The following is a 23,306-nucleotide window of genomic DNA, read 5'->3' as shown; positions in this document are numbered from 1 at the left end:
GTTTATTTGGAGATAAAGTTCGTTTTCGGATTCTTCTACACATTATTAGCACAAGGAACGCCAGAGTGACGTTTTTAAAACAACGAGCACTCACTTTTAAAACAATTTGTGCTGAATAGGTTTTGACATAACCCAAGACGGTAGCTGTGGCTCATAGTCCTGAGCCGTACGGTGACGTCACATAGCTACTTCCGCTCACTTTCCGAGTTGGCCACTACATTTCCCAGAATGCTTTGCCAACGACGACGCCATTGGTGAGCGCGGCCGGAAGTGTACCTGACTGAGGGGAAGTAGAAGGTCTCCGAGGGCCGAGTGGTGGAAAGCAGAGCTACGAGCTTGGGAAGAACGTCGTGGGTCTTGCGGCGTGGGGTGAGGAGTGTGGCAGGGGGACAGGCGCGGTATCGCGCGGGGAGGCGCCTTCCTAACCTTGACTCAGATCCGGGAGGGGAGTGACATCCGTGTAGAGGTTCCTGGTACGGGCTAGGACAAATTCGGACTTAAACACGACACTGGGTCATTGGCATGGTTTTGCTGCTTACCAGAGGGGTGGTTCTGACTCAGCTTCTAGAGCAGTGGTGGTTAATATACTACAATCACCCAGGTCACTTAAAAAAAAAAAGATACAGGCGCCCTGGCCCGACCGCAGACAAATAATGTCAGTGTCTGGACAGCAGAGTTGCGCCGTGAGGGTTGACAACCAGCCCTTCCAATCCCTGGTTCTGACCCACCTCGAGCAACCCTGTGAAAACTCCTGCGCAAAGGCTCCCCTTCCAGAATTAGCTACCTAGGCTATGCCGCTTGCATTTCGGTTAAATTGACGGGCAGAGTTTGGGCACAGATGCCATATTGGTCTCCACAAGAAACTTATTCTCCGGCTTCCGGTGGCGATGGTGGCCCAGACGGACTTCGTTGTTTCCAGTTGATGACTTGATCATTTATTCTGGACAAAGATTAGAACCTTTTCTTTTTCTTCCTGCCACTCTTTCTGGCTGCTGCCTAATTTTTGCTGCTCAGCAAACAGCAGCTTGTTGTAGGGTCACATTAAAATCAGTCTTTTAATTTAGAGTATGGATTGAGGGTGTGGCTCCGTGGTTAAAACAGTGGCTTACAAGCACCATAAGGTTTGAGATTCCGTCTCCAGCACCGGTGGGAAGTGGGAATATCAGTGTCATAAGACCAATACCATATTTGACTAGGAAAAGCCATCAGTTAAAATGATAATTGGCATTGAGTGTGGGTTTATTATAATCTATTTTGGGTGGAGGAAGGAGCTAATACGGGTCTCATGTAGCCTAGATTAGCCTCAAACTTGCAGTGTAGCCAAGGATGACCTTGGACTTCTGAATTTCCTGCCTCCATCTCTCAAATGATGACTGCCAGTATGGGCCATCACACTTGGTGATATCCTGTTCTTATTTTTATTTATTTTATGTGGTTGGTTGGTTGGTTGGTTGGTTTTGGTTTTTCGAGGCAGGGTTTCTCTGTAGTTTTGGAGTCTGCCATGGGACTGGATCTGTAGACCAGGCTGGCTTCAAACTCACAGTGATCCACCTGTCTGCCTCCTGAGTGTTGGGATTAAAAGCATGCACCACCACCACCAGACAATATCCTGTTTATAATGATACCCAGTGGAGTTAAGTTGTGTTTGGGGATTAAATGCAGAGGTTTTTTTTTAGGTGTGATATGAAATTTAAGAATATATATATATAACCATCATTACATAACACATTCTTTTTTTCCTTTTTCCAGACATTTAGCCTCACCTCCCCCCCTGAACTCAGCATGGGTGAGAAGTCAGAGAACTGTAAGGTTCCCGAAGATCTGTTCAATGGTTTGAAAGTTACAGATTCTCAGGAAGTAGAGTCAGCCAGCCCCCAGGTCTCTGATCCCAAGGTCCAGCATTCCCAGAGCAAGCTACTAAAGGATGATGGAGCCCATTCCCAGGAGGACCATGGAGAAGAGGAATGTTTTCATGACTGTAGTGCCTCCTTCGAGGAGGAGCAGCCAGGGGCACAGATGGTGGGGGACAAAGCCACTGATGAGTCTGGTTCCTCTGAACTAGATGAGGAATACCTAACTGAACTGGAAAAAAACATGCCTGAAGAAGAGAAACAGGTAAATGTGATGCATAACCTGCTTCTTAAGCCACTTTTGTTGTTGCTTTTGGGAAATGTGGTCTCTCAGTGTCATCTTGGCTAGACTGAAACTCAGTATGTAGAATGAACTTGTAGCAATCCCCTCGACTCTACCCCCTAAATGCTGAGATTATAGGCCTGAGCCACCATGCCTGCCTAGCTTAAAGCTCTTTTAAAATTTTAATTCATTGTTTTGTTTGTTTGTTTTCTAAGATAGGGCGTGACCATGTTTTCCGGGCTGAATTTGAACTCCCATTTCCTGCCTTTGCCTCTCTTGCTGTGACAATAGGCATGCACAACCAAAGCCTGGTTCAAACCACCTTAACTATAAATAAATACAGTATTGGCATGGCTTACAATCTCAGTGTTGCAGAGATTAGAGACTAACCTGGGATACTTATGGAGACCCTTGACTTTAAAGAAAAAGTATTTGAGGATGAAAGTGTGTAATAGACCACCTGATCTGTGTCCTAACCGCTTCTCCAGGACAGATCTGAGATAAGGCAGTAGCACAGGGAAGCACTGAGCAGTCAGTTAACAAAGAAGTTGCTTGGTTTTCCCTGTGTATTTAGAACTCTGTCTTCTACCCTAGGGGTCTTATAACATGCATCTGCACAGATGTATAGATTTTGGGAGTTTTTGTGGCTCTAGAGACCAAGTCCAAGTCCTTATAAATGCCGGCAGGTGCTCTACTGCTAAGCTACATCTTGATTGCCACCTTCTACTTTGTCTTTCTTAAATGATTACTCTTAAAGTAAGTTGCTGAAATTTCTGTAGTGAACTTTTTGTAAACTTATTTAGAATTTGTGTTATATGAATTGTACTTGTTAATCACTTATTAGCAAAATATGAGTTGTGAATCAGGAATACCTGATAAGTAACAGCACAATAAGTATCAGGAAACACATTGTGAAGGAAACTTACAGTGTACCAGCCACTAAGCTAAAATGTTACTTGTTTTAAGATCACATGTGTGGTATTAAGACCAAGACCACACATCTAACAAATGGCAAAACAGATTCCTCCAGCTTAGATCTCATGGATGAAAGTCCAAAGTGTGGTATAACATTTAATAAAACATCATTCTCAGCTTCCTTGCTCATGGACATCTGGACAAGGTTTTCTGTTGGAGACAGAGATGCCCTCCTGGTGCCCTCCTTTTTTACCTGTCAAGTCAGGTGGTCAGACAAGTCCCCATGGTGTCTGAGCTTATCTGTAAAGAGCTTGAATGAAAACTATAGTTTATGCCACCAAAGTGCTATCCGTTTGAGATAGAACACCAAAGGATAGGTATAGATAACCCATATGGCAGATGCAGGCAGGTTCCATAAGGAATCACTAACATGGATTTCACATGAAGTATCGTTTAGCAAAGCTGAGGAGAGAGCAACAACACACAAAACAAGGAAATTTGATGTACTTTTAGAAGGGAGGAGTATCTGACTAGAGATACGTCCTTACTGCAAGATGAGCATGCCTTGATATCACCATGTGCAATGAACTTAACAACAGTACTAGATGGGAAGGATATAGGACCACAAATCAATTGTTGTGGGCATGGGTGGCTGGTATCTAATCCTCTAGTCTCCCTCCCCTATCCCAAAGCTTCTGAGTTTTCATTCATTGTCACAGCTGGAGGAGCAGCAAAGGGGTCTGACTAATTCCCTTACTGCAACATCATCTGTGATCTTACATGAGGCCCTCTTAGTTTATCTCTTACTCATTTCTCCCCCTTCTTTCTTTGAGGTGGTTTGCTTGTTGTGAGATAGTATCTTAAGATGTAGCCTTGACTGGCTTCAAATTATGGCAACCCTGCTGATCCCTGTGCTTCAGGCATAAGCTACTATGACAAGGCCTTGAAACATAGCCCAGGTCTTTAACTCATCATCCCTCTGCCTCAGCCTCCTGCATGCAAGTATTGCTAACATGTATCTCACAGACACTTTTCACTATTAAATAAATGAGTGTTAACATGAAAGTTACCTTTGGGGGATAGGGTAGAGAGGATTTTGAGATGGGGACTCATGTAGATAGCCCTGGCTGGCTTCAAACATCAAACACTGTGTAGCTTAAGAAGGCCTTGTACTGTTAATCTTCCAGCCTCTACCTTCCAGGAACTGAGATTTAGTCATTCACCATGTCCAGCTTAAAGTGTTAGATTTCCTGCTAATGTGTTTTATCAGAAGAGAACTAAAAAGCAAAAATAAAAAAAGAAAAGAAAACAAGTTCATGAACTCTATAAACAAAAATGACTCAGCAAATTAAAATCAAATACTGTCTAACATAATAGAAACAAATTTCAATTTATATCAGTAGTACAGGCTTTTTTTTTTTTTTTAACAAACATTATAAGCTAACATCTGCCAAACCATTAGTAGCCAAGCCAGTCCTTTAGTGCTAGCACTTGGAAGATAGAGGCAGTGGATCTGAGTTTGAAGCCAGTCTGGTTTACAAGTTGAGTTCTAGGACAGCTAGGGCTACACAGAGAAACCTTGTCTCAAAATACAAAACAAAAAACCAGAACAGCAATCAGACACAGTGGTGTGTACCTGTAAACCCAGCACCTTACACATGCATGCTAAGCTAGTGTCCGCCCACTGAGTAACACCCCAACCCTAAAATAAAGCTTCCATTTATTTTATGCTAGTGTTATAAAAATTTTTGTGAAATTATCATTAACCAGCTATTTTGCTGGAAGAAATGTTTTCAATGCATGTGTGGTTGATTTTTGTAGATTATTGATTTCGTGTAACTGGAAAAAAAAAATCCTGTGATGAGCCAAAAAGTGAAATTTTTCAGCCTTAACCTAATTATTTTAAAATACAAATGAAAACATGTCTATAGTCATGTGTGCTGGTCCATGCCTATTATCACAACACAAGCAAGGTTGAGGCAGGAGAATTGCTTTGAGTTATGAGCTTGAGGACAGCCTGGACAGCACCTTTTCTTAAAACAAAAACAAAAACTTTAGGCCAGTTGAGATGGCTCAGCAGTTAAGGCATTTACTGCCAAGTCTGATGAGTCCCACAGGATGGAAGGAGAGAACCAACTCCCCCACCTTGTCCTCTGACTTTGAGATACCCGTGACACGAATGTTCCCACACTAAATAAATAAATGTAATGAAAGATTACAATTGCAGAAAAAGTTGAAATATTGATGGTAAGAAGATGACAGAAATTTGTACTAATATTGGTAATTTAAATTGCTGTATCATTTTGGTGGAATACTAGTACTCAAATAGTTTGTGTATGTAGTATGCACGTGTGTAGGACAGCAGTCAGGTTTCTTCCTTCCTTATCTTATCTTTAAAGACAGAATCTCTTACCTAATTTGGAGCTCCCTGATTCAACTAAGGGAAGATTGTACTATGGTGCTGCAGAATACTAGCACTGCTGCCAGTGTGTGCATGAGAGACTCCTGGTGCTTGGCCTGTCCATGAAGTCTGTCCTTGGGTTTCAGGAACATCTACAGGGTTCTTGGGCTGTCCTTTGAAAAAAGTGTGTTCAAGGCACAGAATAAACCCGTGTCTTTGTTTTGGGATCAATTCCGTCTCTTGGCACAATTGGGAGATAGTTTGGCTTTCTCCCTAAAATGTTGCTTTTAGTTGTTTCCATGGAGACAGTCAACATGGTATTGATAATTGCATTAATAAGTTTACACCATCAGTGGAGCAGGTGGCAGTGACTCCACTGTGTTGCAAAGTAGGTCATTGGGTTACATTGTATCAACCAGAATAGAGTAATTGACCTCACAGTGACCTCATAATTATATTCTAGAGCTCTTGTCTTTGGTAGTTTAACTTTTAGTCCTCCTAATTATAAAGAATTGGAGGGGAAAAATTTTTTTCAGGCTGACCCAGATTATCTACCCCTTTGTAGATGTGTGAAGGCTCTCATCTTTGTCTATTGAAAATTCAATGTTAAATTTACCCGGGCATGAGTGGTCTCCTATGTCTTTCTCCCTTTCCATTCAAGAGTCTCATCTGGTTGGCTGCTTAATCTGAACCTGTAGAACCACCCTTATGAGTTGCCTCTGGACAACAGATGTGAAAGTAGGCTGAGATTACACTTAAAAGGAGGAAACTGAAAAGTCCTACAAACTGGACAGAAACTAACAGATTTCTGGATTAAAATGACTGCTCTCTACATCTCCAGTGTTTTCTTGGCTCTTCATCATCCAACCCTGCATTTCTGTTGCAGGCTTCTCTTATGTTAGCATTGTGTTGAGTGGCTACAGCCTGGGTCTATTACCACCTTCCTAACAGACAAGTCAGGTAACCTGTGTGTGGTTCGTTGGGTACTTCTAACCAAGATCTTGAATCTAGGCAAGGCAATAACTGGAACTTCTTATTTGCTGCTCTTGACAGCCTGTCTGGCTAGAGTAAGCATTTTCTGCTTTGGTCATCAGGAGAGTTGCTTCATGCCATGTCTCTTCAACCTGTTCTTGAAGCTTCCTATTGATATTTGAGCTCCTGGGTATCTTTCCCTAAACCTACTCCTTAATATATTTTGTTTAGGTGTTCTAAACCTATAACCAGTGCACTAGAGAACATTATAATCCAATTATCTCATGGATATTGGGAATATATAATCTTAGTGTTATAGTTTTTTTTTTTCTTATCACTGCCACCCATTTAGCTTATACTCTTAGAACATGTGGTTGCTTATGGAAAGGGGTGTGTTTACTTTTTACTTTGGTGGTGGCAGTTAGATCCAGAGCCTCGTGTGTGCTAGGCAAATGCTCTACTCCTGGCATGCTGTATCCTGAAATGAATTGTACACATATAGATATTTGGGTCTGGTCACAGCAGATGTCGTAAAGAAGGGTTTCAGGCTGGGCATTGGTGGTGCATGCCTGTAATCCCAGCATTCGGGAGACAGAGGCAGGCGGATCTCTGTGAGTTTGAGGACAGTCTGGTCTCCAGAGCGAGTGCCAGGATAGACTCCAAAGCTACACAGAGAAACCATGTCTTGAAAAAATAACAACAAAAAAAGAGGGGTTTCAATTTACACCTACCTTTTAGCATCCTTACCGACATTCGGATGTTCTGTTTGACCCAGCATCTAACAAGACATGACCTCAGTAATATATTAGCAAGTCTTCTCCAGACAAGTAAGATTTTTATTTTAGTTTCCAATTTTTTCTCAAGACAAGGTTTCTCTCTTTAGCCCTGGCTGTCCTGGAACTAGCTCTGTAGACCACGCTGGCCTCAAACTCAGGGGGCTGCCTGCCTCTGCCTTCAGGGTGCTGGTGTTAAAAGTGTGTGCCACTCTAGCCGGGTATAGCTCCTAGTCTTGAAAGTACCAGTTATTTAGGTTTTAACTTCTCTTGTACATGAAATAGCTTGCTTGCATTATTTTTTTCCCTTTGAAGTTAATTGGATTTCAGGATTAAACAAAGAGATGGGGGAGGGACTTCTATGGTTTGTTTTCTTTGTATGCTTGCTTGCTTTTGGAGGGGGGTTGGACAAAATACTGTCCAGAGGTGGGAAGTAGGCCTCCAGATAGTTCTTCCAGTTGGCCTTGGAACAACCACAGTGTCAGGTTGTCCCTTGAAGGAAGCAGATTCAGCATGTCCTATCTTTGCTCTGTAGGCTAGCCTTTGTTCTGTCTTTGTGTTTGATACATTTGAAGCCATCTGTATAAGTTGCTGAAGTTATTAGAAGCTAAGAGAAGACACTGAAGTTTAAGTTTTGAATTTAGGCACAGGGTCTCAATTATAGCTCAGGCTAGCCTCAATTTCTCATCATCCTCCTGCCTCAGCTTCCTGAATGCTGGAATTACAGCATGAGCCACCATGCTTCATTTATAATATTATGAGAAATTGTGTAATTCTTTGATCTCTTTCAGAAAAGAAGAGAAGAGAGCACTAAACTAAAGGAGCAGGGGAACGAACAGTTTAAGAGAGGAGGTGAGGTCTACACTGCACTAGTGTGTGCTCTCCCAACCCTGTCCTTTCACTGTTCCAGACACACTAGAGAACAGTAGCAAAGGGTAGTTACCATGAGGCTCCTGCACCTGCAGAGTTTTTTGTTTGTTTGTTTGTTTGTTTGTTTGTTTGTTTTTTAATTTAGCTTTGGATCCAGAAATCAGGGAGAAAGCTCTTTAGCTTTTGAAAACCCTAACCTTAATATATTAATATATTGCTGTAACAATATCGTCCCAGTCCCCATTTGCTACCTTCCAAAGAAAAGTAATTGTTGTTGTTGGGTTTGTTTAGTTTTTCCTTTCTGTTCTTTTTTTTTTTCCCCTTGAAACAAGATCCCCCTCTCTAGGCCAGGATAGACATACCCACCTTTCTTTCTTTTGTGTGCCTTTTTCTGTGATTGCTGGTTAGACTTTAATTCTTGTAACAAAATATCTGAAGCAGACTAACTTCATAAAGGAAATAGTTTATTTAGATTATAGTTTTGGAGGCTAAAAGTCAAAAAACACAGTGACTGCTTTGGTGAGGGTCCCATGCCAGATGGTGGGAATGTGTGCAAGAGGAAGGGATAACATCTCGAACCACACAGGAAATGAGGAAGAAGACTGGGGATGAGGCTCAGGCTTTGTAACAACTATCTGTAGACTCACTCCAATATACTACAGCTATTTTTCCCCTCCTGGGGCAGCACCACCACGAAGGACCTGCCAGGAAACCTTATTTTTGCAGATCTTCTCCACCAATGCATGAAACATTGGAGGAGCAAGCTGTAGTCAAACCCGAGCAGTTTTGTTTATTTGTTTGTTTGTTTGGCTCTTTTTTTTATTTTTATTTTTTATTTGAATTACAAACAAGATTGAATTACATGACAATCCAGTTCCCTTCTGCCTCCCTTCCTCCCCTACCATTCCCCCCAGCTAAAAACCCTACCTATCACATATCCTTTCGCCTAATCTACACCTGACTCAACCTTTCTGCTCCCTTGTGACCTCTGCATCCTTCCTTTTCTTCCCTTCTCATTCTCGTAGCTCCCTCCCCCCTCTTCCCATGTTCTCAATTTCCGAGCAGTGTTTTTTATTTCTTTTCATTTTCTGTGTTTGTTAAGAATACTTTAGGAGTTCATTCCAATAGCACACTCAGTGTTATACAGTCTGTCACATTTGCAAAGTGCACCTGCCTAAGAATGGAGAGCTCTCAAGTTTTCCTTTCATGGTTTTTAGGTTAATTTTTTTTTTTTCTGAAGATTTTTCCCCCTAAGAAAAGGTCCTGCTATATTAACTTTGGCTGGGCTAGAACTCTATGCACACCAGGCTGTCCTTGAACTCTCAGTGATCTACCTGTCTCCTGATATTAAAAGCACACCCAGCTAGTTTACTTTCTGTTTTTTTGTTTTGTTTTGTTTTTGTTTGGGTTTTTTGTTGTTTCTGTTGTTGTTTGCTTGTTTTTTTGTTTTTGTTTTTGTTTTTGTTTTGATTTTCGAGACAGGGTTTCTCTGTGTATCTTTGGAGCCTATCCTGGCACTCGCTCTGGAGACCAGGCTGGCCTCGAACTCACAAGATCCGCCTGCCTCTGCCTCCCGAGTGCTGGGATTAAAGGTGTGTGTCACCAACACCTGGCTGTTTGCTTATTTTTTGTTTTTTGAGATGGGGTCTCACACTGTAGCTCTGGTTGTCCTGGAACTCACTATGTAGACCAGGCTGGCCTTGAACTCAGAGAGCCACCTGCCTCTATCTCCCTCATGCTGGGATTAAAGGCATGGCTACCATGCCTGGCCCTGGCTTACTTTGGGGGGTAGGGAGAAGACAGGGTTTCTCTGTGTAACAGTCCTAACTGCCCTGGATCTCACTTTGTAGACCAGGCTGGCCTTGAACTTCACTGAGATCCGCCTGCCTCTGCCTCCCAAGTGCTGGGATTAAAGGTGACTACCACCACTGTCTGCCCAGCTAAGATTTACTTTTTTAATACCAGAACCAATAGTTTGTTTCCTCCCTTCCACTCCCAGTCCTAGGGACTGGGCCAAAGTTATGCCCATACTGGTCAAACACTCCATCACTAAGCTACATTCCACACCTTAGAAATGCCTTCTGCACCTTGAATCATGGACCTTGAATTTTAGTCTTTAACCTATCCAGTTCCTTAAACCCCTTTGGAAATTTCTTTTTTAAATTGCTGAACCAAGTGAAAGCCGAGTAACTAGGGCATGCTGCTGCTCTAAGCATTGAGGGCTCTTGACTGACAGCATGTTCAGCATGTGTTTCCAAACACATGCCTGGTGCCATTGCAAAGAGCAGGCATTATTTCTTTACAGAAGGAACAAAAGGGGGAAATGATGTTTAAAACCTGATAACCTAGAGTGGTAATCTTTTCATTAGAAACTTTGGTCCTGTGAGTAGTAAACTGCATTGAGATCTGATGAAATAAAATTATAATACATCTTATGCTATTATCCTTAGATTACATAGAAGCTGAGAGTTCTTACAGTCAAGCCCTTCAGATGTGCCCATCCTGTTTCCAGAAAGATCGGTCTGTTCTGTTTTCAAATAGAGCTGCTGCAAGGATGAAACAGGTATGAGCTATTGGTCTTTCCCTAAGGGCATGATCCCCGGTGATTGTAGGCTCATGCATGATCTGCCAGCACTCCATAGGTCATACATGATCTTTCAGTGTCCCTGGGATCATTTCTCTCCAAAGCTAGTACAGGGGCTTCAAGCTCCTATTCTTTTTGTACCCATGCATTTCCCTGTTGAAAAGTATATAGAAAAATACATAGAAAAACTTAGCTAAGGCTTGCTTTAACAATCCTTATTAAAATAGCAGGGTGAATAATACTTTCATAAAGGCAGGCTGACAAGTTTCCACTAACTAGGGCAGGTTTGTGAAGCCGGAAGCCAAGTAGTGCACATCCCAGAATAGCTACAGCCACTTTTCTTAAGCTTCTGGAATTCTCAAGACTTGGAGGCATAAGGAAGCACTAGTTAAAAAGACACTTGTTACTAAGGCTTTGGTTTTTCTGTTAAAAATATAAACACTGGGAAAAGTTGCTGACACTTGAGATGAAAGGTGTCCTTAAGTGCAAAATACATGTTGGGGGAAAATACTTTGTATTTCTACATTAGTGAGGACGGTATGGTAGAGCAAGAAGACTGAAGTAAGCAGAAGTGTAAACATATGCGTTGATACTACTACTGAGATTTGTTAATTAATTGTACTTGTTAATACTTGTACTAGTTAATTTTGTACTAGTTAATTTTCTTGTTGCCAAGACTGAATCCCTGAAAAATCAGTTTAAGGAAGGAGGCTTACTTTGGCTCACAGCTTCAATATGTACAGGGAAGGCATGGCAAACAGAGCATCTACAGTCAGAAAGTAAGATATAATGGATGCTGGTGCTCAGCTAGCTTTTTCCTTTTCATTTAGTCTAGGACTCACCTACATGGAGAGTGGGTCTTCACATTTCAGTTAACCCAATCTAGAAACTCCCTCACAGATGTGCCAGAGGTTATTTTCTTTGGTAGTTCTAAATCCTACCAAGCTGACAATCAAGATTAACTGTCACAAGGTTTAAAAAAGAACCTAAAATTAAAAATTGAGAAGACACTGGGAGGGTAAGGCAGTAGGATTACCAGAAATTCCAGGTAAACCTGGGCTATAGAGTGACACTCCGCTCCCACCCCACAAAAAGAAAAAGTAAAATAACAACAAATAACCCAACCACAAATTGTTAATTAATTGAGAAGAACTTCAGAAAGGCAAGTTTATAGGCTATGTAGCATTGCTGACTGAGTGTCTCTGGTCAGACCCCACATTTCATTTCCAAAGGCAGTAAAAGCCAACTTGGCTTTAGTGGCTTCTACTCTAGATCTAGCTAACTAATCCTGAATGGGATTTTTAAAGGAAGCAAAGGGCTTTATGTTTTTTAAAACTACTGACTCCATATATATATATATATATATGTATATATATATATATATACATATATATATATATGTATATATATGTATATATATGTATATATATGCTTATTCTCATCTTTTAAACTAAGGGTTTTGCAGTGAGTCAAATGCCCAGATTCCTCTACTGAAGAGGCCAACTAATGATAAGATGTACTGCAACCTAATTACAGCTTCTTCAAGGGAGCTGGAGGATGGCTTGGGGGGTGTGAAAGACCTGACTTCAGATCCTAGCACCCACATAAAAAGCTGGTATGGTATGAGCATGCCTGTAACCCAGCACTATAAGAATGCAGAGACAGCATTGCTAAGACTTGCTGGCCACTGGCAGAGAGTGGTAAAGAAAAACAGACATCATTCTCTGGCCTCTGGGTACATAGATGATGCGCACACAAAAATCGTAATAGAAGCTTTTGGAAAAACAAAGTGTACTATGGCAAGTGTACATTTAATGTAAAGGGGTTTTCCTGTTTCAAAACTTTATAAAACAAAATCATTTGGTGACATGTCTTCACTTTATGGAAATCTGATAAATTTTAAGAAACAGACTTAATTTTAAGTTCTCATTTCTCTTCTACAAGATTTCTTTCTTTCTCTTTTCTTTTTTTTTTTTTTTTAAGATAAGAGTCTTCCTGATGGGCAGTGGTGGCACACGCCTTAAATCTCAGATCTCTCAAGGCAAAGGCAGGCAGAGCTCTCTAAGTGTGAACCCAACCTGGTCTGCACAACCAGTTTTAAGACAACTAGGACTATTGAAACAACTAGGACATAAAAACCCTGTCTCAAAAAAGAAAAGAAAAAAAAAAATAAATAAAGAGATGGAGTCTTCCTTCATCTAAGTCTTCTCTGTAAAGAAGTTCCAGGTTCCAAGTGATAAGTCCATAAAAGAACAAGATAGAAAACTGGAGAAATGACTCAGTTAAATGATTGCCTTGTAAGCACGAGGACCTGTGTTCTATCTTCAGAACCTAAGAGAAAAAGTTGTGTATTGTGTCATGTGCTTGTAATACCAGGGCAGGGAAGCAGATCCTTAGGACTCTCTAGCTGGTGAACTTAGCTTACTTGGTAAATTCCAGGCCTGAGCAAATAATTGTTTCACTGTGTTGATTACTTTGATAAAACCTGATTACAAAATGTTTTTACTCTCATTTTTATTGATAATTAAAATTAGGTTTATTAAAATGATACATGCTGTCAATAATGCTGACCCAAAATATCCAACTTATCTAGACATTCAATCTCCAGATGTATCACAAATCCTAAGCCATTTTCCACTATGGCTTTATATTTTGTATGGTGTGAGTTAGCTTACAATAAAGTAAAATATTTCAAAAGTAATTGTCCATACTATGAATATGCTTCCAGTTTTTCCATCCATGAATTTACAGTTCACTTCCCCTGTTCATCGGTTGTGCTTTTATATGGTCCAACTATGTTAAGGTTTTTAATGTACTGATTTTGCAATTGCAGGGAACAACCATCTTTCTTTGGGCTCCTGCATTTCCTTGCTTATTATTACAGTTTGAAAGATCAAGGATCATTAATATGCACAGTTTCAGGGACAAAGATTACAGCATTGCATAACATTAGTGTACATGAGCGGAAATGCAAACATGGAGCTCAGAGTGGTACAACAGCCCAAGAACTCAGCATGTCAGAGCAACTGAAGTGATACCTTACAGTAAGCAGGATGGCAGCAGTTATTCAAGAACTCCAAGTTTGCAAAAGAAGATATGCTGAACTAGCTGTTTTTCTTCTAAAGTAATGGTTCTGACCTTCCCTTCTAAAGCCTTCTCTTCATTCACATGAACAGGTGTTTTAAACTTGTCAGTGTTAAGTTGCAGCTTAAGTCTATAATTTCCATATACAGTCACTGATATCCCTCACCAAAATATTTAACCATTTTTAAAATACAATAGCTTTATATATGGGGGAAAAATAAAAGCCAACCAGACAGAGTCTTCCTTTGTAGCCCAGAGTGGACTCAACTTGGGATAAAAAGTGTGCTCAAACACACCTGGTTTTATGTGAAGCTGGGGCTGGAACCCAGGGCATTTGCACATGCTTGTACATTTACTAATTTCAGTATACAATTAAAGATTTTCACAACTTTGTTACGATAAATCTTTCCGCCAAAGCCGCCCGAGTTCTGCCCGACATGTGGATGGACAAAATAATGCAGACTTATATTAGGTACAAATGCTGCTTGGCCAATGAGTAGGATTTCTCATCTGCTAGCTCAGTTTTAATTATCATAAATCTATATATAAGACTTATCGGACGCCTTCCATTGGCACCCTCCCTTGCCGGTGGATCATATGGCACCACTGGAGGAGGTGAAGGGAAAAAAGGGGCGGACTTCCTGTTTTTCCTTGCTTAAATATGAGTCTCCTTGCTATGTCACTTCCTGCCTGGATCACCACTTCTCTACTACATTTCCCAGAATCCTCTTTGACTCCTAGTCCTGCCTAACTTGCTGCCTCATTGGCCAAACAGTACTTTATTTATCATCCAGTAAGACAAACACATACACAGAAGTACTTCCCCAATCACGTTGTTCAACCATCACTACTATCTAGTTCCAGAACTTCCATGACCCTGAAAGAATACTTCATACTTAACAACCAGTCACATAGCCATCCTAGAACACAGTTTAGATGCTGCTCTAGAGTGTTCTGTAAAATATTCAGTGTTTGCTAAAGTGATCATTATAGTTGTAGAACAGTTATATAAACCAACCTCTTTCTATGATATTGTACTACTGAGCTGAACAAAAGACATTTAAAGTTGAAGGCATGTTATCCAGCATTCAGTTCATCCTGCTAGTAAATGACATGAGAAACTAAGCCCTACTGAAGAAAAGTAACGTGGCTGTGTCAGAGCTGGGACCAGAATCCAGTTCTGTTGACATAGCTATGTTTCTAGAATCAGGCCATAAATCAGGTGCATTATTTAATGTGTTTATATTTCTGTTATCAGTGGGTAAGATAAGGTTTGTAACAGACAGTGTCCCTTTAGATGGACCCGATAGTTCCACTTTAGATGTGATAATGTAGCAGCTAGCTACTGAACAAGACTGGCTCATTATTCCGTATGTCAGTCTTGTTTATTGACTACAGAGTTTTCTCTGTTGACATTCTAATGTAAGTTGTCTTGCAGCATCTTAGGTGAGCAAAGAAAGTGCTTGTACATTTGTTACCAAGAGTCTTTCAGAGACGAGCTCACATTAACTTTGAATTTTATATTGGAAGTAACATGTATTTTCATGAGATTTCCTTGAACAGCATTCTTTTTTAATATTTATTTTTATTTTATGTGTGTATGGAGTGCTTGCATGTATGTATATATGCCATATGCATGCAAGCCTGATGCTCTCAGGGGATAGAAGAGGGTATCTGAACTTCTGAAACTCTAATTACAGCAAAGCTGCCATGTAGAGGTAACCAAACCCAGGTCCTCTGCAAGAATAGCAAGTGCTCTTATCTTCAGCACTGAGCAGTCTCTCCAAGCCCACATTCTTTATCTTCATACTCAACCCTGATGATCAGCTCATAGTAATGGGAGCTTGGCCCTTGAGATGAAACTAGAGGAATACAATATGTTAATGTCATCTTTCCTTACAGGACAAGAAGGAAATGGCCATCAATGACTGCAGCAAAGGTAAAACTTCTGTTGACTAAAAATATTGCCTCAGTGAGACAGACAGAGTTGGATATGTATTCAGGCGAGTCTCTCATACTGGGGCTTTTAAAGAAGCAGTTTATGGGATGACATTTTCAGAGGTACTGTGTGGGCATCATGTTAGGGTAAGCATGCTTTCAAGTGGATTTTCAGCCTATTATGTAGTCAATATGTAAAAACATTTGAAGCTACCTTGGCATCAGAACTCAAGTGTGGAACAGAATTTACCTCCCATAGCCTTCAAATTACCTGTCTTTGTGACTCATTGAGGATCTTAGTCTCTGAACTCACGCTCACAGCTGTTTAGGTATCTACATGTATGCATCATAGGCTAGAATCTATGTGTAGGGAGAACATAGAGTTTTTTTTTCTTTCTGAGTTTGAATCACTTCCCTTAATATTATACTTCCTAATTCCATTCATTTTCCTCAAGTTTTCTTTACAGCTGAATAATATTCCACTTTGTATATGTACTGCATTTTAAATCCCCATTTGTCTGTTAATGGGCTTGGTTCCCTATCTGTGCTAGCAGTAAACACTATCTCTGGAGCTCTCTAGATTTATGCCTAGGAGTGGAATAGAATAGCTGGGTTATATGGTAGTTCTGGTTTTAAATTTTTGAAGAATCTCCAAACTGAGTTCCATAGTAACTGTATTAATTTGCACCGCCAGCAGCAATGAATGAGGGCTCTTCCAAAGGTACATAGGACCGTTTCTTGTGATGACAGTTTCTTTTCTTTTTAGCAATTCAGTTAAACCCCAGCTACATCCGTGCAATATTGAGGAGAGCAGAGTTGTATGAGAAAACAGACAAACTAGATGAAGCACTGGAAGATTATAAATTGATATTAGAAAAAGATCCATCAATACATCAAGCAAGAGAAGCTTGTATGGTAAAACAAATTTTAAAGTATTTTCTTGGGATGGGTACAGTGGTGCTTGCCTTTAATTCCAGCACTCAGGGGGCAGAGGCATGTGGATCTCTGTGAGTTCAAAGCCAACCTGAACTATATAGCAAGTTCCAGATCAGCCAGAGCTATGTATTAGAGACCTTCCTCTGTCTCTCTCCTGCTACCTGCACCCCCCAAAAAAATCTGTTTCTTTTGCTTTGTACTCAGTGACTTTTTAGTCTTTTGGCCTACAACTAAATTCTATTTTTATGATTACCAAATATACGGGAGATAGATCTTTATGATGGCTACTTACTCATTGGGACCATGTACCATTTGATCTCCACTCTGAAAGTGACATGAACCAGCATGACAGCGCACTCCTGTAATCCCAGCACTGGAGCAAAAGAAACATAAATTTGGAACTAGCTGGACTATATAGAAAGACCCTATCTCAAAAAATTAATTAAGCAAAAACAATAAATGACTTGCATAAGCTTTTTTCTCTGTTGTATCAGGCATATTTTGTTACACATGGTTTAGTGAGTGTCTTCTAAAATTTTATATTACTTTGTGTGTATGAGTGCTTTGCCTGCATGTAAGTATGTATACCACATGGTACTCAGTGGCTGTGGAGGTTAAAAGAAAGCATCAGATCCCCTAGAAATGGAGTTAATGGGTGATTTTGAACTATGCTTTTGTATTGTCTGTCTGTTTGAAATAGTGTCTCACTCTAACTAAAGTTGATCTCAAACTCATCATCTTGCCACCCCTTATTTTGCGGGGAGGGAGGGTTGTTTTTGTTTTTTAAGATTTATATATTATGTTTATAGTGTTCTGCCTGCATGTACACCTGCACGCCAGAAGAGGGCTCCAGATCTCATTATAGATTATTGTGAGCCACCATGTGGTTGCTGAGAATTAAACTTAGGACCTCTGGAAGAGCAGTCAGTGCTCTCTCTGAGCCATTTGGGGATTTTTGAAACAATGTCTTAATATGTAGCTCTGGTTAGCTGGTAACTCTTTACATAAACCAGACTGGCTTCCAACTCTCAGAGATCATTCTGCTTATGTTTCACAAGTACTGGGATTACAGGTGTGTACACCAACTGACTTATTCACCAAACTTTTATTGAGGTCTTCCTTTGGTCTAGACACTGTTAAGAACTGAAAATGCAATGAGACTGCTCAGCAGTTAAAGGTGCTTGCTGCCAAGCCTGACTCCCTGAGATGAACTCTGGGGAATGATCCCTAGAACCCACATATGACAGGAAAGAACTGGCTCCAGAAAGTTATTTTTTGATACACACACACACACACAAAATAAATATTATTGTTTTAAGAGAACTGAGAATATGGAGGTGAGTGGGAGTGGGGCTTGTAAAAATGGATTCATTTGTTCTATTACTAAGTTACTGTCTTATTTACCAACACATGAGAAAATTGGGAAAGGATAATTGAAAGTGAATATGGTCAGAGTACATGATCTACTTTAAAATACAGCACATTAGTTTGTATAACTACTCTTATAATACATTCCTAGTGTTCGGGTACACACATGCCTGTGATCCCAGCAATTGAGAGTCTAAAGCAGGAAGAATGACATAAATTCAAGTCCAGCCTGGAACAACACTTTGTCAAAAAAAAAAAAAAAAAAAAAAAACTTAATGAACTGAGAATGCAGTGGTACATCAGACAAGACTCTTCCTCTGTTGTAGTCATTTGCAATATCAGTGGGGTTTTTTTTCTTTATTTTTTACTTAACTTGCTCCTTTTTATCAATTTTTAAACACTTCTCAGATTTAAATAAGAATTTTTCACTGAACGCTCATTTTCCTTTTTTTCCTCAGAGATTACCTAAGCAAATTGAAGAACGTAATGAAAGATTAAAAGAAGAGATGTTAGGTAAGTTTGCTTCCTTTCCTTTTTCTTGGTCTTAACAGACAGAAGAGCTAGGGTAGGACCATCAGTGTTCTTACTGACTTAGAGAACACAGCAGCTCAGAATCTCTCTGAGGTATGTGCTCATATGTGCATGTGTATCATTGAGACGTGTGTGTGTGTGTGTGTGTGTGTGTGTGTGTGTGTGTGTGTGTCTGTCTGTCTGTCTGTCTGTCTGTCTGTCTGTCTGTCTGTCTGAGAGTGCGTCTTTGCAGCAATACTAGGAATGAGGCCCTGCTCTGCTGTTTTTAATTTCAGGAAGTGCAGTGTAGTTTTGAGAGGGGATCAGCATTTTCAGAAACAAAATTTCTACCTTGTCTTTCACAGATAGTTTCATAAAACAGTTGAGTTTCTATGTTGTATAATCTCCTCTTAAGGTTTTCATTTCATTTAATGTATAGTCGTTACAGCCAGTAATGTCAGAATGAAGGGAGTTTTTGTTTGAAAATGGCACTACATGTCCCTTTAGTGCTTGAGAAGACATGAGAAGTATGTGAAATAAATAATAAGTGGGGAGGCTGAGAGGATCACTCAGAGAACCTGGGTGCAGAGCCCCATTACCCATAGTTAAAAAAAGAAAGGCTGCTAGACAGGGTGGCATACACCTATAATCCTAACACTGGGGAGACAGAGATCTCAATGGCCAGCTACTCTTACTGAATTGGAGAGCTGCAGGTTCATTGAGAAGACCGTGTCTGAAAAAATAGGCAGGAATAGAAGATATTCACTGTTGTCCTCTGGTCTCTATTTGCACACCTATGCACATGCACACACAAAATGGGGCAAGAGTGGGAGTATCAGTTGGGGCACAGAGTTAGGAGGGGAGATGTGGTAGAGGCAGCTCAGGTGAGGGCTTATGAGCCACAGTAGGATGTGGCCATACCACAGAAGTACCAGGCGTCTCCTGAACAGCCGTCAGTCACTGGGTTTCATCTCTCCCTCTTGTGCTGTAGCCACAGCAAAGCAAAGCATTCCTGCTTATCCTCAGGGTAAACTTTCTCACACACAGTCAGGATCTTTAAAGGGATGTTTACATAATGAATCACTTGGGCTCTTGTGATAGAATGTTGCTTTGAGTCAGAGAAACTAAGATTAATCAGAATTGGATCTCTAGTCCTAAAGAGCCGTGTCAGTACAAGCCTCACTGCCGTAAGATCCTACTATATTAGGTTCCACCTTACATGGATATGTTGGAATGCACAGGCTGAAGGTTCCAAGTTTGCTACAGGAGGGAATAAGGAAATCTGATTGCTGTCAATGTAAGAAAGACATAGCATTAGCAGCCAGGGACAAGTATGGCAGATAGGCTGCCTTGGGGATGAGGAGGCTGCTTAGCCTCTGAACACTGACAGTAGTCGAAACAGCAACAAGAAAGTATGTGTGATTGTGTGTATTAAGCAGTCTTCATCTAAGTTGGCTGCTTCCCTGCCATCATCACAGAAAGCAAAAGTTGACTTTTTCAGACATTAAAAACTGAGTCTACCATATATGTTGTTGTGTTCCTTTGAGATCACCCTGGCTGTATTCTGGCTTCAGACTCTTCACCAAATCTCGTAGAGGTGTTTGTTCCATAAATGACCTCTTGAGTAATGCCACACAATTAACTTCCAAAGCATCCTTAAGCTTTCCCTTTGGGTCCATTCTCCTCTTTGTTACCAGAAGTGTCAACTTTAAAACTGTTTCAAACTGCCAGTGAACTCCTGTAGTATAACAGCTACAGTCCACTAAGCCTGGCTCAGGACCTGAATACATAATGCAGCCTCATGTCATCTCCACACATTGGATGTATGGCTCACCATCTCTGCCTATGTCTTACCTCCCATCAAATTCTTAATTTATGTTGCTGTGTAGCTCACTTCACTCCATTTGTACTACACAGGGAGCTGTGTGCATGCACATTGCACATGCTAAGTGAATTAATCCATCAGAAGGCCTTAGGCATTTGTAACTGTGCAGACTTAATCCTGTTCTGTTCTTGTCTCTACTGTCAGAGCAGGGGGGTCCTCCACTGCAGTTTCAGCAAAGCCATCGGGAGCCCGAGTAGCCTCCACCTGATCTATCCCTACGTGCCTGAGCAACCCATAACTAGGCTGGCTTTGGTTTGAGCATGATGATAGTGTTTAGTTTCTTCTGCATTTGGAGAAGCATGGAGTTCAAAGGTCCTCATATCGTCAGGTCCTTCAGCCAGCTGGGGAAAGTGATGACCTAGAGAAGTTTGAGTACTTCCCTCTTAGCTTGGGATTGTCTTTGTGCACTCAACACATTTCTTTCAGTTCAGACCAGCCTGAAAACAAATCATTGGTGCCTAAGAACACTGTACTATGGAGCATGATGGCATACCATTGGCTCATGTTACATCCCAGGCTAGCTTGAACTCATGGCAGTTCTTCTGCCTCAGCTTCCCTAGTACTGGAATTACAGGCCTGTCCCAATAATGACATTGTGTTGTGTTCAAGTAGCTTTTTTCCCTCCTTACCTGCTTTAACAACTTCAGAATGGGCTGGGGGGGGGAGCTGTTTGTGATTCAGGAATTCCCTGGGAACACCTGGCTTGATTTTTGTATGCTGTGATATGCCACCCAAATATCTGTCACTATGGCTGTGCTCCAGTTTCTTGGGTGCTTGAGGGTGTAGGTACCCAAGGTCTGTGTCAGTGATGCTCAAAGACCACAGCAGTGAACATGTTTGCTCCAGATTTCAGTTTGGGACACCTGCAAGAGTGATCTCCCCAGGTTCTGGGAGCTGTCTCCGAGAATGGATTAGCTCTTCTTCAGACACATTAAGTTTCTGTGGACCAGCTCTCCAGATGAAGTCCAGAAGTTCCCACTGGGAAGACCATGAGACTTCACAAGTTCTTCACTTGGTCTTCACTTCAGTTGGGGATTCAGGGTGGCAAATGTTGCCTGCAAGGAGCACACAAAGGAGCATGTAGCTATGAGGACTAAGATGTCTCTTTCCATCTACCCTCATCCTTACCTCCATTGGAAAAAAGTTAACACAGTTCAGAAAGCATTAAAACTTTGTATTCCCCCATCCTAGTCAGGGCTTTCCAAACACTCGTAGTTTGAAAATTCTATCCACTACTCCATAAATCCCCATGGTCTCCTGCAAGTTCCATCTTAACCTATAAGCTCCATGGGCCTCTTCTGTCTTAGAGCAGCATAAGAAACATTGTGGTATGTCTTCATTACCTAATTGATAAATGAGTAAAGCCTACAGCTGGGTCAGTCAGTAGACACTGAACTACTGAGGTTGATGGCGCTATCCAAATGAACAAAATCTCAACTCCCCCAAGAAATGCCAGGAGCCTTAAGGAGGCTGAGTAGGAGGCTTAAGAGTGTGCTTGGAGATGTGGAAGACTGTAGAAATGTGAATTCAGCAGGTGGCTATTGCTGTTTTCCTTAAATAGGTGAGTTTGGGGGCTGCTGCCCTCACAGCTCTGAAGGCCAGGTTTGGCTAGCCCAGCTTGAGAGGAGGCTATGATCTCCCTAGAAGGGAGCCTGAAGGACCTGGAGCTCCAGTGTCACTCAGGAGTGGAGTGACAGCACCACTGAGAAGAGGCTGAGAATCCTCCCAGAAAGTGTCAGATTATTGAAAGCAAGCATATCTATAATGTGTGACAAGAGGCAAAGTCAACTGATATCTTCCTGCTTGTTTGTTCCAGCATTCATCTGAGTTGTTTTTATATTGCAGGTAAACTAAAAGATCTTGGCAACTTAGTTCTTCGACCTTTTGGGCTCTCCACAGAAAATTTCCAGATCAAGCAGGATTCTTCTACCGGCTCCTACTCCATCAACTTTGTTCAAAATCCAAATAATAATAATAGATAACAGAACTAACAGTAGTCATAAAGGCTGGCTGGGAGGCCATGAACTGTTCACAAGGGCAAGACCCTGCAGGTGTTTAATGTTTAAAAAGTGTCTTATCTAAGAAAGCTGTGTAGTAGATTCCGAGCCGCCTTTTTGCTCTTGTTTTATGATTAGGGTGGAATGTGCCTCCTGATGTAATGAGCCTCATTAATTTCCATTTTTAAGGTGGTATCTATGCAGCTGCTGTTCTTGGTTTTGGCTGGGGGTTTTTTTGTTTGTTTGTTTGTTTTTTTCCTGGGAGAAGCCTACTTGTCAAGGCTGACCTCTTAGAGCCACACAAATGTGCTAGCCAGCAAAAGCCTCTCCCTAACCACGCAAACCTGTCAGTTGATGACCATACATGCTGAACAGGGTCCCCTCCTGCTGCCCCTCCCTGCTCATATTCTCAGAGGCTGCACCCCAGGAGCTTCAGCATCCCTGAGTTCCTGTGTTAATAAAAGCTTTCTGTGACAGTTGGGAGCTGTGTTGTTAATGGTGTTCTCATAACAGTAGCTGAAGTCGATGCTGTGACATTCAGAACCAGTTCTGGTTTCAGTCAAGGTCACTGATTCTAAACCCACAAGGATATTGAAGATTTTTGCTCTTTGACCAGCTCTTGAATAAATAACCCAGTATGCAGGAATTCAGAAATCCTGCCTCATGAGCCATCCGGGGCAACCTTGAACTTTGTATGATTGTGAAGTTAGTGGTTCTGACCAAGCATCAGTCTATTCTCAGCTTAAAATAGCTTCACTGAGAATGGTATGGGTCCCCAAACAGAACCTGTTCAGACTGCATGAAGACAGAAGTTTCAAGGCAAGGTTTTATTTTTCCTATGCATGTGTTGATGCTAGTGAGATTTTAGTTCTTAGCTGAATGTCACCGTTACATGTGGACCTTATTTTGGAAATGAGCTGCCATGTCATTCTGAGCTGTG

The 23,306-nt window shown here is 41.2% G+C and overlaps 1 protein-coding gene across 1 annotated transcript; it reads left to right on the top strand.

Moving 5' to 3' along the window:
- Positions 1–255: 255 nt before the first annotated feature.
- Positions 256–22,847, top strand: Ttc1 (tetratricopeptide repeat domain 1). The gene is made up of 8 exons (XM_027425259.2): positions 256–369; positions 1,750–2,115; positions 7,986–8,046; positions 10,515–10,627; positions 15,635–15,671; positions 16,437–16,585; positions 18,433–18,487; positions 22,215–22,847. Exons 2-8 carry the CDS (start codon positions 1,783–1,785, stop codon positions 22,349–22,351), a joined length of 885 nt encoding a protein of 294 aa, XP_027281060.1. The 5' UTR covers positions 256–369; positions 1,750–1,782; the 3' UTR covers positions 22,352–22,847.
- Positions 22,848–23,306: the final 459 nt, after the last annotated feature.

Source organism: Cricetulus griseus, chromosome 7 (genome assembly GCF_003668045.3).
Source record: "Cricetulus griseus strain 17A/GY chromosome 7, alternate assembly CriGri-PICRH-1.0, whole genome shotgun sequence".
Classification (NCBI taxonomy): domain Eukaryota; kingdom Metazoa; phylum Chordata; class Mammalia; order Rodentia; family Cricetidae; genus Cricetulus; species Cricetulus griseus.
The sequence above is the reverse complement of the archived record's forward strand: the minus strand, read 5'-3'. Positions and strand labels throughout refer to the sequence as shown.

Excerpts from the sequence above, each read along its gene's own strand:
- Ttc1 (XM_027425259.2), top strand. The coding sequence starts at position 1,783 with ATGGGTGAGAAGTCAGAGAACTGTAAGGTTCCCGAAGATCTGTTCAAT. Across the intron at positions 8,047-10,514 it reads CGAACAGTTTAAGAGAGGAG|ATTACATAGAAGCTGAGAGT; the intron begins GTGAGGTCTACA and ends TATTATCCTTAG. Across the intron at positions 15,672-16,436 it reads CATCAATGACTGCAGCAAAG|CAATTCAGTTAAACCCCAGC; the intron begins GTAAAACTTCTG and ends TTTTCTTTTTAG.